Source organism: Oncorhynchus mykiss, chromosome 14 (assembly GCF_057628025.1).
Source record: "Oncorhynchus mykiss isolate SJ-2025 chromosome 14, ASM5762802v1, whole genome shotgun sequence".
Taxonomy (NCBI): Eukaryota; Metazoa; Chordata; class Actinopteri; order Salmoniformes; family Salmonidae; genus Oncorhynchus; species Oncorhynchus mykiss.
Window position 1 is genome coordinate 17,895,734 of NC_143035.1, and position 15,922 is coordinate 17,911,655.

The 15,922-nt window shown below is 43.4% G+C and overlaps 1 protein-coding gene across 1 annotated transcript in view; it reads left to right on the forward strand.

Moving 5' to 3' along the window:
• Nucleotides 1-15,665, forward strand: part of si:dkey-237h12.3 (teneurin-3) — a 164,394-nt gene extending 148,729 nt beyond the window's left edge. Inside the window, exons 25-31 of the mRNA XM_090198470.1 lie at nt 295-1,169; nt 3,585-3,760; nt 4,191-4,426; nt 5,551-5,847; nt 8,454-10,065; nt 10,323-10,453; nt 14,036-15,665. Of these exons, the coding sequence (XP_090054596.1) occupies nt 295-1,169; nt 3,585-3,760; nt 4,191-4,426; nt 5,551-5,847; nt 8,454-10,065; nt 10,323-10,453; nt 14,036-14,788 (4,080 nt within the window). The 3' untranslated portion in view covers nt 14,789-15,665. The remainder of the gene's footprint in view (nt 1-294; nt 1,170-3,584; nt 3,761-4,190; nt 4,427-5,550; nt 5,848-8,453; nt 10,066-10,322; nt 10,454-14,035) is intronic.
• Nucleotides 15,666-15,922: the final 257 nt, after the last annotated feature.

Below are 15,922 nucleotides of genomic sequence, written 5' to 3' on the forward strand. Positions count from 1 at the left end.
GGCAGGCTGGCATGCATGGCACAGCAGGCACAGAGACAGCCTTAAGGGCAAAATGCCTTGTTATTAATCACTGTCTGGAAAGGAAGATTAAGGATGTGTTTTCCCACAGTTTTTGACAATGCTGATGTCACACTGAAATATATCAGAGATTGTAGACATTTCTAATGGGACAAGGTTGCCAATGTCACATTGGTGATGTGTAGATGGAGAAGATCACAGTAATTTGGGTTGACAGTCACGTTTTAATGCCATGTCTCTGTGAAGTGGTGCCTATAACAATGTCCCGATCTGCAGGTGCTCCTGGAGTGGCCTACCGACCTAGCGGTCAGCCCCATGGATAACTCCCTGTACGTCCTGGACAACAATGTGGTCCTACGAATCACTGAGAACGGGCAGGTCAGCATTGCAGCAGGCCGGCCCATTCACTGCCCTTTGGCCGGAATGGACCGTGGAGGTCAAAGGGCAGCACTGACGCCCCTGGAGTCTGCCATAGCCATCGCCGTGTCCTACCACGGCGCCATCTTCATCGCCGAAACTGACGAGCGGAAGCTGAGCCGAATCCGAACTGTATCCGTCGATGGTGAAATAACCCATCTGGTGGGGTCGCCGTCCGACTGCGACTGTAAGAACGATGTTAACTGCGATTGTTACCAGACGGGTGATGGCTACGCCAAAGACGCCCGTCTCAACGCACCGTCCTCTCTTGTCGTGGCACCCGATGGCACCCTGTATATGGCAGACCTGGGCAACATCCGCATCCGGGCGGTCAGTAGGAACGGGCCTGTGTTGACCTCCAATGCCAACACCTTCGAGGTGGCATCGCCGGACGCCCAGGAAGTGTACGTCTTTGACACCAATGGTACCCACCAACACACCGCCAGCCTCATGACGGGTGACTTGAAGTATACATTCAGCTACAGCACGGAGAACGACGTAACCGCCATGACCGATAGCAACGGAAACACCCTGAGAATCCGCCGCGACCCTAACCGCATGCCTGTGCGCATAGTCGCCCCTGACAACCAGGTCATCTGGCTGACCATGGGGACCAACGGTGGGCTGAAGACCTTGATGGCTCAGGGCCAGGAACTGGTGCTGCTCACCTATCATGGTAACACTGGCCTGCTGGCTACCAAGACCTCTGAAATTGGCTGGACCACATTCTACGAGTGAGTATACAGAAGTAAGAGGGTCTGATTCCTGCAATGGCTGAATAGACCTTCACTTTTTGGGGTGATGAGAGTCTGACTAGATAATTATATTTGAGTAATATGAAGAAATAGTCATTGATCATAAGGTAAGCTAAATAAGTTACTGCTTTGCACTTAAAATTTACTTAAATTGATATTATACACTGCTCAAAAATGTTTAGGGAACACTTAAACAACACACTGTAACTCCAAGTCAATCACACTTCTGTGAAATCAAACTGTCCACTTAGGAAGCAATACTGATTGACAATAAATTTCACATGCTGTTGTGCAAATGGAATAGACAACAGGTGGAAATTATAGGCAATTAGCAAGACACCCCCAATAAAGGAGTGGTTCTGCAGGTGGTGAACAACAGACCACTTCTCAGTTCCACCTGTGGATGTCGGGCCCTCATACCACCCTCATGGAGTCTGTTTCTGACCGTTTGAGCAGACACATGCACATTTGTGGCCTGCTGGAGGTCATTTTGCAGGGCTCTGGCAGTGCTCCTCCTGCTCCTTCTTGCACAAAAGCGGAGGTAGCGGTCCTGCTGCTGGGTTGTTGCCCTCCTACGGCCTCCTCCACGTCTCCTGATGTACTGGCCTGTCTCCTGGTAGCGCCTCCATGCTCTGGACACTACGCTGACAGACACAGCAAACCTTCTTGCCACAGCTCGCATTGATGTGCCTCCTGCTGTAAACAGTTTCGGCGATGTTTACAGCCCAACACCGTGCAGGATGTTTGGCATTTGCCAGAGAACACCAAGATTGGCAAATTCGCCACAGGCGCCCTGTGCTCTTCACTTTTATCATATTAAAATGGAATGGCGGGCCTCCATTACACACCATATATTTAGGGTCTCTAGAGGGGACGTTTCAGGAGTGGATTGGAGTCGAGAGTCAAACTCAACTTGGATTGGAGTCCCATACCTCTGCCCTTTACACCAAGGGGACATGCCAGAGAGCATTTCCATTTGTCTTATCGGAACCCTAATGGAGGCATGAAACCATCAGGCGGACTGGCCAACACAGATATCCTTTTGGCTAGACTGTAGCATCCCAAGGCATGTTGTCCCGCATAAGAAGGCAGACTGGCAGGCTGGCATGCATGGCACAGCAGGCACAGAGACAGCCTTAAGGGCAAAATGCCTTGTTATTAATCACTGTCTGGAAAGGAAGATTAAGGATGTGTTTTCCCACAGTTTTTGACAATGCTGATGTCACACTGAAATATATCAGAGATTGTAGACATTTCTAATGGGACAAGGTTGCCAATGTCACATTGGTGATGTGTAGATGGAGAAGATCACAGTAATTTGGGTTGACAGTCACGTTTTAATGCCATGTCTCTGTGAAGTGGTGCCTATAACAATGTCCCGATCTGCAGGTGCTCCTGGAGTGGCCTACCGACACAGGCGCCCTGTGCTCTTCACAGATGAAAGCAGGTTCACACTGAGCACATGTGACAGACGTGACAGAGTCTGGAGACGCCGTGGAGAACGTTCTGATGCAACATCCTCCAGTCATGGTGTGTGGTGGCATTTCTTTGGGGGCCGCACAGCCCTCCATGTGCTCGCCATAGGTAGCCTGACTGCCATTAAGAACCGAGATGAGATCCTCAGACCCCTTGTGAGACCATATGCTGGTGCGGTTGGCCCTGGGTTCCTCCTAATGCAAGACAATGCTAGACCTCATGTGGCTGGAGTGTGTCAGCAGTTCCTGCAAGAGGAAGGCATTGATGTTATGGACTGGCCCGCCCGTTCCCCAGACCTGAATCCAATTGAGCACATCTGGGACATCATGTCTCGCTCCATCCACCTGTTGCACCACAGACTGTCCAGGAGTTGGCAGATGCTTTAGTCCAGGTCTGGGAGGAGATCCCTTCAGGAGACCATCCGCCACCTCATCAGGAGCATGCCCAGGCATTGTAGTGAGGTCATACAGGCACGTGGAGGCCACACACACTACTGAGCCTCATTTTGACTTGTTTTAAGGACATTACATCAACGTTGGTTCAGCCTGTAGTGTGGTTTTCCACTTTAATTTTGAGTGTGACTCCAAATCCAGACCTCCATGGGTTGATACATTTGATTTCCATTGATCATTTTTGTGTGATTTTGTTGTCAGCACATTCAACTATGTAAAGAAAAAACAATTTAATAAGAATATTTCATTCATTCAGATATAGGATGTGTTATTTTAGTGTTCCCTTTATTTTTTTGAGCAGTGTATTTTCATCTTGATGTGAAATTGGTGGCAGTCACAGTGACTTCCTTCACATTGACACACACTGGAAAATTTGCCCACAGTGTCATATTTTGACCCTTTGATGTTGCCTACATTCTCTGAAAAAAATGACACCTTTACATTAACTTCTCCATCTATCTTTCAGCTATGACAGCGAAGGCATGCTAATGAACGTGACGTTCCCCACCGGAACAGTGAACAACCTGTACACCGACATCTACAGGGCCTTGACCGTGGACATTGAGAGCTCCTTGACTGAAGAGGAAATTAGCATTACCACCAATACCTCCACCATTCGTGCCTTCTATACATTGGCTCAGGGTAAGCCACACATCTCCTCCTCTCTGTCTTGCTAAAACAAGTACAAACAGTTCAGATGGCCATTTTGAAAGTAGTTATTGGTCATTGTTGCTTGGGTTGTCACGGCAATGTTGAGTAAGATTAAGTCATGTATCATTATGGGTGAGCGGTTTTGACAGAAGACAGTGTAAATGATTACTTCCTCAGCGTGTGGGGTAAGCAGAAACCTTGTATTGTAACTCTTTGTCCACTGTATTGAGCTATTTATTTAATTATTCCATTTGTTGTAGTTCTATAGTTATGTTTTAAATGTTAATCAGTTTTCTACCAGTGAGTAGTTATTTTTTTGATATAGGTGGCAAGATTTCCCTGAGTATCCACAACAATGATTTAGAGTTACAATACTTAGTACAATGTTATCATTTATGACCCTGTCTTTTAAAAATTTCAGATCAATGTAGAAGCAGTTATCAGGTTGGCTATGATAACTCTCTGAGGATCACCTATGCCAACGGAATGGACACCCACTACCAGACTGAGCCCCACATCCTGGCGGGCACTGCCAACCCCACGGTGGCACGGCGTAACATGAGTTTGCCAGGGGAGAGTGGGCAGAATCTGGTTGAGTGGCGCTTCCGCAAGGAGCAAACCAGGGGCAAAGTCATTGTTTTTGGGCGCAAGCTAAGGGTGAGTTTACCTTTATTAATCAGAGTTTCATTTATCTGTAAGACATGTTGTTCACTAATTTACTGTATATTAACCGTGACACTTACCTGAAGTGTTGACCTACAGCAAAATAATTGAAATGCCTCCCTGGATGCATCAATGACTAATCCTGGAGTTGCGTGTGAGATATGAGCATACCTGATTTCAATTAAATGCAGTAAAATAGTACCTGCTTCCAAATTCCCAATACCCTATACTGCCAGTATTCTTCTCCAGAACCTGCCAATGAGATTTACAATTGACGTTATGAACTTAACTTGGGTAGTTACTTTCCTTAACAGCAATTTTGGGTTTAATCGTTTCTGAGCAAATGCCAGTGTCTCTCAGTTTAATGAAGCCCTTGAAGGAGCTGTTCATCTCCTCTCACTGACTGCCAAAGAGCGGCAATCACACTAAATGCTGTTTTTAGGGCACCAGACAAAATAATAAGTGCACTCTCCGTGACTCTGTGACTTAAAAGTCTGTAGCATAGAATTAGGAATTAGACTACTAGAATTGACATGAACCTTCTTATGGTGGAATACAAGGTCAGCCATTTTGGTAAGGGAGTTGGGAGCTACCTAGTCAATAATTTGTCAAATTTACTGCCAATAGGCCAACATTTCATTCAAACAATGCAGTCAATGCATAGCCATACACAGGCTCAAATCAGTTGTTGACAAGTTGTAAATTATATTGTACTGATATGGTATCATATTATAACACTTACAGCTTTCCAAGAAGACAACATTAAGACATTTATGGTATGCTTGCATATATTTTAGAGGCTATTTCTAAATCAAATTGATATAAAACTTTTGTATACTGTATTTATAATTATATGACAATATTTTAGGTTAGTATACAATTACGGATATATCATATGCCTTACTTGTATTTCCCTGCTTAAGTAAGAGAATGAAATGCATCACCTATGCCTCTACTGCAATTCGGACTGGTTTGGATTTCTCCCAATGGCTGACATTTTCATACCATTCTGAAACTTTGAGGGTTTGTGACATAGCCCCTCTAGTAATCTAATATGATCTCTATGGTCTGTTGTTGTTTTTGCTTGGCTTTGATTCAATACACATACCAACTAATAGGTGAATGGACGGAACATTCTATCGGTTGATTACGACCGTACGCTGAGGATGGAGAAGATTTACGATGACCACAGGAAGTTCCTGCTGAAGATTATCTATGACGGTGCGGGCCACCCTGTGCTGTGGGTACCCAGCAGTAAGCTGCTTCCCGTGAACGTCAGCCGGAGCAGCAACGGTCAGATCAGTGCCCTCCAGAGGGGGCAGACCAGCGAGCGGTTGGAGTATGACGCTCAGGGACGCGTTGTGTCCAGATTGTTTGCTGACGGGAAGACGTGGAGTTACACATACCTGGACAAGGTGAGGGTTGAAGTGATTCAATAAAAGGATTTGGTTTCTCCACTGGTCGCTCAGTGCACAACACAAATGGATGATGAAAGTAATTGTGTATAGGAATGCAGGCCTCATACACACTTTGCTTAACTCTTCCCTGTTTTGGGGACTTGCGTGATATTTTCGCTTAAAAATGTATATGTGGTCATCATAGATTGAAATGTATTGCATTTAAAAAAATCATTATTTAACTAGGCAAGCCAGTTAATAACAAATTATTATTTTCAATGATGGCCTAGGAACAGTGGGTTAACTGCCTTGTTCAGGGGCAGAATGACAGATTTTTACCTTGTCAGCTTGGGGATTTGATCTTGTAACCTTTTGGATACTAGTCTAAACACTCTAACCACTAGGCTACCTGCTGCCCCTGCATTGAGCAGTAGCCCTGATTCTCACGGACACAGGAGTATGTATGTGTCTTCTGCTTTTGTGAAGCAGGATGTGAAATCTGACACCACTTGAAGAGGAACTGTCCCTCCTACCATTTAATTCGCTTTCTGGCTGTCCATCAACTCCTGGCTGAAACCTACATCACAGCCACTTATATCGTAACGCAGCAGGAGAGAGTGATTTCGTTGCTGTAGTGCATTCAGAGATCTATTTATACCAGTAATCTAAAATAATTAATAGATAAAAAATAAAAACGTTCTGTTTGTCATAGACGGACAATATTAATATGAGATGAAAAGCGAGTTCCTATCTAGTTCAAAAAGCCAAGATGGAGCTCTGTCAGACGTTCACAGTGATGGAGGCAGATGTTTTGATCAAGAGAGACCTTTAGAAAATATGTATTTTACAGTTATAAGGAAGGTGAAATCTTATATTTAGTCATTTTTTTAATTGATTATACTATATATAGAACATATATAAGTCATGTCAAGCCTTATTCATACAGTTTTGTTGAATAGGAAATAGACCAAAAAAAATAGTTCATATTTTCATTTTTCTATCATATTTGTACTGTGTACTTATTAAGCTTGTGTCCTTAAGTGCCTACACCAGAAAGGTGAGATTTGACCCTTTCTTGGAGTATGCAGCATTACTATTATAGTTATTGTTTATGGCCCTCTCATGATAAAAAATTACTTTTGGGGATTACTTAGATTATATTTAGTTACTTTTCAGAGGTTTTAAGCAGAACTTCTAAACCTCACACACACACACACACACACACACACACACACACACACGGTACTTGCCTACATTAGAGCTGCTCATTATGGTAACACCTCCACTTTAAGAACAGAACTCCTCACAGAACTTCCCTAAGAACAGAACTCCTCGCAGAACTTCCCTAAGAAAAATGCATGTCAAAAATGTTATAAATTGATTTGCATTTTAATGAGGGAAATAATTATTTGACCCCCTAAGATCTCACCTTGTGGAGTTGCAATGATCATGACAACGGTGAGGAATCAGCCCAGAACTACACAGGAGGATCTTGTCAACGATCTCAAGGCAGCTGGGACCATAGTCACCAAGAAAACAATTGGTGACACCACTACGCCGTGAAGGACTGAAATCCTGCAGCGCCCACAAGGTCCCCCTGCTCAAGAACGCACATATACATGCCCGACTGAAGTTTGCCAATGAACATCTGAATGATTCAGAGGACAACTGGGTGAAAGTGTTGTGGTCAGATGAGACCAAAATGGAGCTCTTTGGCATCAACTCAACTCGCCGTGTTTGGAGGAGGAGGAATGCTGCCTATGACCCCAAGAGCAGGTGGCCTAGCCAGTCTCCAGACCTTAATTCCATAGAAAATCTGTGGAGGGAGCTGAAGGTTCGAGGTGCCAAACATCAGCCTCAAAACCTTAATGACTTGGAGAAGATCTGCAAAGAGGAGTGGGACAAAATCCCTCCTGAGATGTGTGCAAACCTGGTGGCCAACTACAAGAAACGTCTGATCTCTGATTGCCAACAAGGGTTTTGCCACCAAGTCATGTTTTGCAGAGGGTTCAAATACTTATTTCCCTCATTGAAATGCAGATCAATTTATAAAATTTTTGACATGCGTTTTTCTGGATTTTTTTGTTGTTATTCTGTCTCTCACTGTTCAAATAAACCTATTATTAAAATTATAGATGGATCATTTCTTTGTCAGTGGGCAAATGTACAAAATCAGCAGGGGATCAAATACTTTTTTGCCTTACTGTAACTCCTGGCAGATCTTAAAATAAGTGAGATCACTTACTGGAAGGCTCAGCTGCAGAGACTTTTCCTCGTGCAAAACCATACAGAGATTTCCTTGCCCTCACTTGGCCCTCCTTGTGCTCATTACAAGACAGGGAGAGGCCATGTCAACAAAGAAACACGAGGCACGCTGAAAGCTTTAGGAGCTCAAGTAACCAATGGCCCACTGAAAGCACTTCTAGCATCCAAAGTGCATTATGAATGAACTCTGAGTTGCCATGGATTTGCCATGGAGTTGCCATGGAGTCAGAAATAAACATGTGTAGGTTTGATGCAATTGTTTAGGCTATTTTGTGAGCTGGTGGTGTGCATATATATTTATTTGTAGTCATAAAACAGCAATAATTAGTTTTTTCTCCCTTTCCTCATCTTTCCTCTAGTCGATGGTGCTCCTGCTCCATAGCCAGCGTCAGTACATCTTCGACTTTGACTCTCAGGACCGGCTATCTGCTGTCACCATGCCCAGTGTGGCCCGCTACACCATGAACACAGTCCGCTCAGTGGGCTACTATCGCAACATCTTCCACCCGCCTGAGAGCAACGCTTCTGTAGCAGTGGACTACAGCGAGGATGGCCTCCTGCAGCGAGTGGTGCACTTGGGCACGGGCCGCCGGATCCTGTACAAGTACCGACGGCAGAACAAGCTAGCTGAAGTCCTGTATGACAGCACGCGGGTCAGCTTCACATACGATGAGATGGCAGGCGTGCTGAAAACGGTCAACCTGCAGAGCGAGGGCTTCATCTGTTCAATCCGTTACCGCCAAGTGGGCCCCCTGGTGGACCGGCAGATCTTCCGCTTCAGCGAGGACGGCATGGTCAACGCCCGCTTTGACTACACCTACGACAGCAGCCTGCGCGTCACCAGTGTGCAAGGCGTCATCAACGAGACGCCGCTGCCCATCGACCTCTACCAGTTTGACGACATCTCCGGCAAGGTAGAGCAGTTCGGCAAGTTTGGCGTCATCTACTATGACATCAACCAGATCATCTCCACGGCCGTCATGACCTACACCAAGCACTTTGACGCCCACGGCCGGATCAAGGAGATTCAGTACGAGATCTTCCGATCCCTTATGTACTGGATCACCTTCCAGTACGATGACGTGGGACGATGCACCAAGAGGGAAATCAAGATTGGGCCATTCGCCAACACCACCAAGTACGGCTATGAGTATGACGTAGATGGCCAGCTCCAGACGGTCTACCTCAACGACAAGGTCATGTGGCGCTACACCTACGACCTGAACGGCAACCTCCACCTACTGAACCCAGGCAACAGCGCCCGCCTGCTCCCCCTGCGCTACGACCTCCGCGACCGCATCACCCGCCTGGGAGACGTGCAATACCGCATGGACGAGGATGGCTTCCTCCGCCAGCGAGGTTCCGAGATCTTCGACTACAACTCAAAGGGCCTCCTGGTACGCGTTTACAGCAAGGGCAATAGCTGGACCATCCAATACCGCTACGACGGCCTGGGCCGGAGGGTGTCTACCAAGAACAGCCTGGGGCAGCATCTGCAGTACTTCTATGCAGACCTGAGCTACCCCAGCAGGATCACACACGTCTACAACCACTCCAGCTCTGAGATCACCTCCCTGTACTATGACCTGCAGGGACACCTGTTTGCCCAGGAGATCAGCAGCGGAGAGGAGTACTACATCGCCTGTGACAACACCGGAACCCCTCTGGCCGTATTCACCAGCAATGGCCTCCTGATCAAGCAGGTCCAGTATACGGCGTATGGGGAGATCTACTTTGACTCCAACCCGGACTTTCAACTGGTGCTGGGGTTCCACGGGGGGCTCTATGACCCACTGACCAAATTGTTGCATTTTGGTGAGAGGGACTATGACATTATGCCCGGCAGGTGGACTGTGCCTGACATCAACACCTGGAAACGAGTGGGGAAAGAGCCAGGTCCTTTTAATCTCTACATGTTCAGAAACAACAACCCTATCAGCAAAGTACATGAAGTGAGAGAGTATGTCGCAGGTAAGATATTTCTTGTCACTTATATTCTATTTAGTAACATTTAATGTGCACGTCGTGTAAACATGTTATTTAAATGTGCTATTCAAATGTTGAAATCTTTGTACATACTTAAAGTGGTAATGCATGCAATCATGCCAGCTTATTCATGACAACTAAGACATTCATTACTTATGATAAAACATTACCATATTTTCTATTTTGACATAACCACGTCATTAAATATTTAGTATGACCTTGATCTTATTTGTCCCATGTAGATGTGAATAGCTGGCTGGTGACCTTTGGGTTCCATCTACACAACACCATTCCTGGCTACCCAGTCCCAAAGTTTGATCTGACCCACCCATCTTATGAACTGAAGAAGAGCCAGCTCTGGGATGATTTACCAGTTGGTTTCATATTTTACATTATTTCAATCACTCCTTTATTGTCCTGCTATTTGTGATCCATATATTAGAGAAATGTAAAGTAGCCAGGTTGAACTTTATATTCAAAATATGTAACCTTTATTTTACCAGGGAAGACGTATTGAGACCTAGGTCTCTGTTTCAAATGTGCCCTGCCCTGCACAATACAACACAAATATACACGCTATACACAAAATATACATATATACAGTATTCACATTAAAATCCAAAAACACAGTCATGGGAAGCACAAGTAAAATGTCACAAATCACCCAGAAAACAGTTATATTCCTTCACAAATAATTCCCCAATCAGTACTCTAAACTGTCCGAACGGCACCAGAACATTAGATGAAATGTATTTAGATTTTTTTTCCCAGCAATACAGTGCATTAAAACTAAAACTAAAAGCAGATTTACCTAGCTAACTAAAACATTTACAGCTGTGCCATACAGGTTGAAAAAATAGTTTGGAGAAGATATTTGATGTACCGATTCTATGGCACATAGTTTATGAATATAATATGACACATGTTTTTTTGTACAATATCAATTATTATACAACATTCTTACAACCAATAGAATGTTATATACAGTTGAAGTCGGAAGTTTACAAACACCTTGGCCAAATACATTTAAACTCAGTTTTTCACATTTCCTAACATTTAATCCTAGTAACAATTCCCTGTTTTAGGTCAGTTAGGATCAACACTTTATTTTAAGAATGTGAAATGTCAGAATAATAGTTGAGAGAATGATTTATTTCAGGTTTGATTTCTTTCATCACATTCCCAGTGGGTCAGAAGTGTACATACACTCAATTAGTATTTGGTAGCATTGACTTTAAATGGTTTAACTTGGGTCAAACATTTCGGGTAGTCTTCCACAAGCTTCTCACAATAAGTTGGGGGAATTTTGGCCCATTCCTCCTGACAGAGCTGGTGTAACTGAGTCAGGTTTGTAGGCCTCCCTGCTTGTACATGCTTTTTTAGTTCGGCCCACATATTTTCTTAGTAACAGGGTCAGGGTTTTGTGATGGCCACTCCAATACCGTGACTTTGTTGTCCTTAAGCCATTTTGCCAAAGTATGGAAGTATGCTTGGGGTCATTGTCCATTTGGAAGACCATTTACGACCAAGCTTTAACTTCCTGACTGATGTCTTGAGATGTTGCTTCAATATAGCCACATAATTTTCCTGCCTCATGATGCCACCTATTTTGTGAAGTGCACCAGTCCCTCCTGCAGCTAAGCACCCCTACAACATGATGCTGCCTCCGCCGTGCTTCACGGTTGGGATGGTGTTCTTCGGCTTGCAAGCATCCCCCTTTTTCCATCAAGCATAACAATGGTCATTATGGCCAAACAGTTCTATTTATGTTTCCAAAAAGTATGATCTTTGTCCCCATATGCAGTTGCAAACCGTAGCCTGGCTTATTTCTGGCGGTTTTGGAGCAAGTGGCTTCTTTCTTGCTGAGAGACCTTTCAGGTTATTTCGATATAGGACTTGTTTTACTGTGGATATAGATACGTTTGTACCTGTTTCCTCCAGCATCTTCACAAGGTCCTTTGTTGTTGTTCTGGGATTGATTTACAATTTTTGCACCAAGTACGTTCATCTCTAGGAGACAGAACGCGTCTCCTTTCTGAACGGTATGTCGGCTGCTTAGTCCCATGGTGTTTATACTTGCGTACTATTGTTTGTACAGATGAATGTGGTACCTTCAGGTGTTTGGCTGAAGGTACCAGACTTGTGGAGGTCTACCATTTTTTTCTGAGGTCTTGACTGATTTATTTTGATTTTCCCATGATGTCAAGCAAAGAGGCACTGAGTTTGAAGGTAGGCCGTGAAACATCCACAGGTACACCTCCAATTGACTCAAATTATGTCAATTAGCCTATCAGAAGCTTCTAAAGCCATGACATCATTTTCTGGAATTTTACACGTTTTTTAAAGGCACAGTCATCTTAGTGTATGTGAACTTCTGACCCACTGGAATTGTGATACAGTGAATTTTAAGTGAAATAATCTGTCTGTAAACAATTATTGGAAAAATTACTAACTCTGCAAATCTGCAAATATATATTCTGGGTGATTTGAAAAGTTGTGGTCAATCAATCAATAATATAATAATACTCTTAGCAAAAATGTTTATCTTTAATTTACAATCTGTAGAAACTATGAGAATAGAAAGATTCAGAACTTTTGTGAAACATCACAGCGGAAAATATACTGTATGGCAGCTAGAAATCAAAACTGGATGGTCTTCAGAGAGGGATGGTAAGGGTAGAGAGTAGCTGAAAGGTGGGACTAAAAGCAAACAATAGATAACAAATTTAAAATATACTGTTTCCACAAAATGTATATAGTATGTATAAGCAGGAAGTAGAAAACAAGTATTTTTGTCCATTAGTTTACTCCAATTAAGGGAGGGTGGTAGGGTTAGGGAAAAATATATCTAATTTAAAACAAATTATATATACAGTACCAGTCAAAAGATTGGACACACCTACTCATTCCAGTGTTTTTCTTTATGTGTTATTATTTTTTACATTGTAAAATAATAATAATAATAATAATAATAATAAAATAATAAGACATTCAAACTATGAAATAACACATATGGAATCATGTAGTATCCAAAAGAAGTGTTAAAAACAAAATATATTTTGTGTTTTAGATTCTTCAAAGTAGCCACCCTTTGCCTTGATGACAGCTTTGCACACTCCTGGCATTCTCTCAACCAACTTCATGAGGAATGCTTTTCCAACAGTCTTGAAGGAGTTCCCACATATGCTGAGCACTTGTATATGGGGGATTGGAAATGATACAGACAATTTCATTGATAGAAGCCACAATTTATCTGCAATATTAAAGTGGATCTAGATAAGACAGAAGTTTATGAAGTAGGGCCTTGTAAGAAAACCGTGAGTAATGTAGAGATATAAAAGAGCATAGCTGTCTGCTGGATGAATATCAACCACTATGACAAACAAGCAGTGGAAAAAGAAGCATGTAATCTCTTCTGATCTACAATTATTTATTTATTTAATTTCTTTTTTATGTTTGTAATTGGCATCACATTTAATTGGACAGCGTTTTCATAGGAAGAAGTACAAATTGGTTTCCATTTATTATTTAATTCATTTGGCACAGTAGCAAATAACTTTATTGTATCCAGTTAACGTTTTCTGCTGTCCAAGACAATGTGTTATATTTGCCCTTGCAGTACACATTCATAACACAGATATAATTATACTGTACTTGTAATACAAATTCACAAGAAATACATAGACATTTATACACACTACATATGTGACGTTACCACTTGTCATTGTTAACATAATCATCATTCAATGCTTACTAAGCTGTCAAGAATTGCCTAGTAATCATTATATGATAAAAATCCACAATGGCATTTGACCTTGATGTAGCTTTATCTCACTTCCTGGTAATACAATTATCTTGCAGGCACTGTTTGACGCCTGCTTCTGCTCATGAATGGACTGCAGTGTGAAGTTCTGCCATGCTCAGACATTAACGTTTCACTGCATTCTCTTCACAGTCCATCTCTGGGGTCCAGCAGGAAGTTACCAGACAGGCGCATGCCCTCCTAACATTTGAGCGGCTGCCGGAGGTCAATGCGGGCCGAGGCCGCCGAGGCGAGAAATCTTGGTTATGGTTTTCAGCCGCCCAGTCCCCTATCGGTAGGGCCGTCATGTTTGCCATCTACAAGGGCACCGCCCACACTCACACGCTCAACGTAGCCAACGAGGACTGCATCAAGGTGGCCACCGTCCTCAACAATGCCTTCTACCTTGAAGACCTGCACTTCACTGTGGAAGGCTGCGACACTCACTACTTCGTCAAGCCCGGCCTGCCCGACGGCGACTTGGCAACACTGCGCCTCACCAGCGGCCGCAAGACCCTGGAGAACGGTGTCAATGTCAGCGTGTCCCAGTCCACCACGGTCATGGACAGCCGGACTCGGCGTTTCGCAGATGTGGAGTTGCGGCGTGGGGCGCTTGCGCTGCATGTGCGCTATGGCTCCACGGTGGACGAGGAGAAGGCCCGCGTGCTTGAGTTGGCCCGCCAGAGGGCGTTAGTGAGTGTGTGGGCCAGGGAACAGCAGAGGGTGCGGGATGGCGAGGAGGGCGTCCGCCCATGGACAGAGGGAGAGAAGAGGCAGCTTCTGAGCAATGGGAAAGTGCTAGGGTACGACGGATACTACGCACTTTCCATCGAGCAATATCCGGAGTTAGCGGACAGCGCTAATAACATTCAGTTCCTACGGCAAAGTGAAATAGGGAAAAGGTAACTAACTATTGTGCACTTGCTGCCAAAAATACTTTGAATGGCCTGTTTCAATAGAGGCGTGGCGACGGTGGGAACGAAAGCAACAATAGTGGCATGGCCAAAGATTAAATATAGCTATGTCCGAGCGGGGTGTGTGTTTTTGTAAATCATATGGGATCGAAAGCAATGCTGTGCAATGCTGTTAAACAGGGGACTACTACAGAGTAAATGTATAACTACGCCAAACCTTAATATGGGCAGTGACAAGATGTACCTCTGTAGCACAAACTGATTGGACTGTTGACGCTCAACCAGGAGCCAGGAGAAATAGTAGTGTTTTGGGAAATATTTAGTCTTTTTTTGTCTCTGTTTTTTACTAAGTGTTGTCTGCTTAAAATGAAAAGAAAGTATTTAAAGGTGAAATGAAATGTTTACATACGCATTATATCTGCACTTCTCTGGAAATATGATGTATGAATTTTTACTCTTCAATCGGCAATGTCCATTACCAGATGTTTGTCTTGAATCGATGACCTTTCAATTTGAGGTTTCGTCTCACTCAGTGACCATCACACCTAACATGTCGGAATTGAGAAGCACTCCCTTTGATAAACCCTGGCTCATACCCCTTTGTGTTGCTTTTAAAAGGGACATCATAACAATTTACATATTATACAAAATATTTGTTTTGTGCATCTGCCTTGGTAGGAGATCAGGGCAAAATATGTATGAAGGATGTCTGGCACAGATACTTGTCTTGTCCAAGCACAGGAACACCATGTTTTGTAAATTATGAGTTTTATTGTTTTGTTTTCTATGAAATTGATTAACAGACCATTGATGATTATACCAAGTAATTTATGTTGTGTTTATACCTTGTAAATAAAATCTAAAACCTTTTTTTATATATTTTTTGTATTATGTTACAGAAGAAACGATATTGGATATTGCATCATAATGCGTCTTTGAATTATGAAATGTAATTTAGAAGTCTCTGCAAGATTTTGTTGCAGAAGGTATGAAATATCCTGTCAAGGAACAGTAAAAACAAAATCTATTTAAAGTGGTACAGTCGATCACTATATACCACATTCAGTGAAATATTTGCTCCTTGCGTGTTGATCACGCATAATGCCTTGTGACTTGGCCCCTGTCC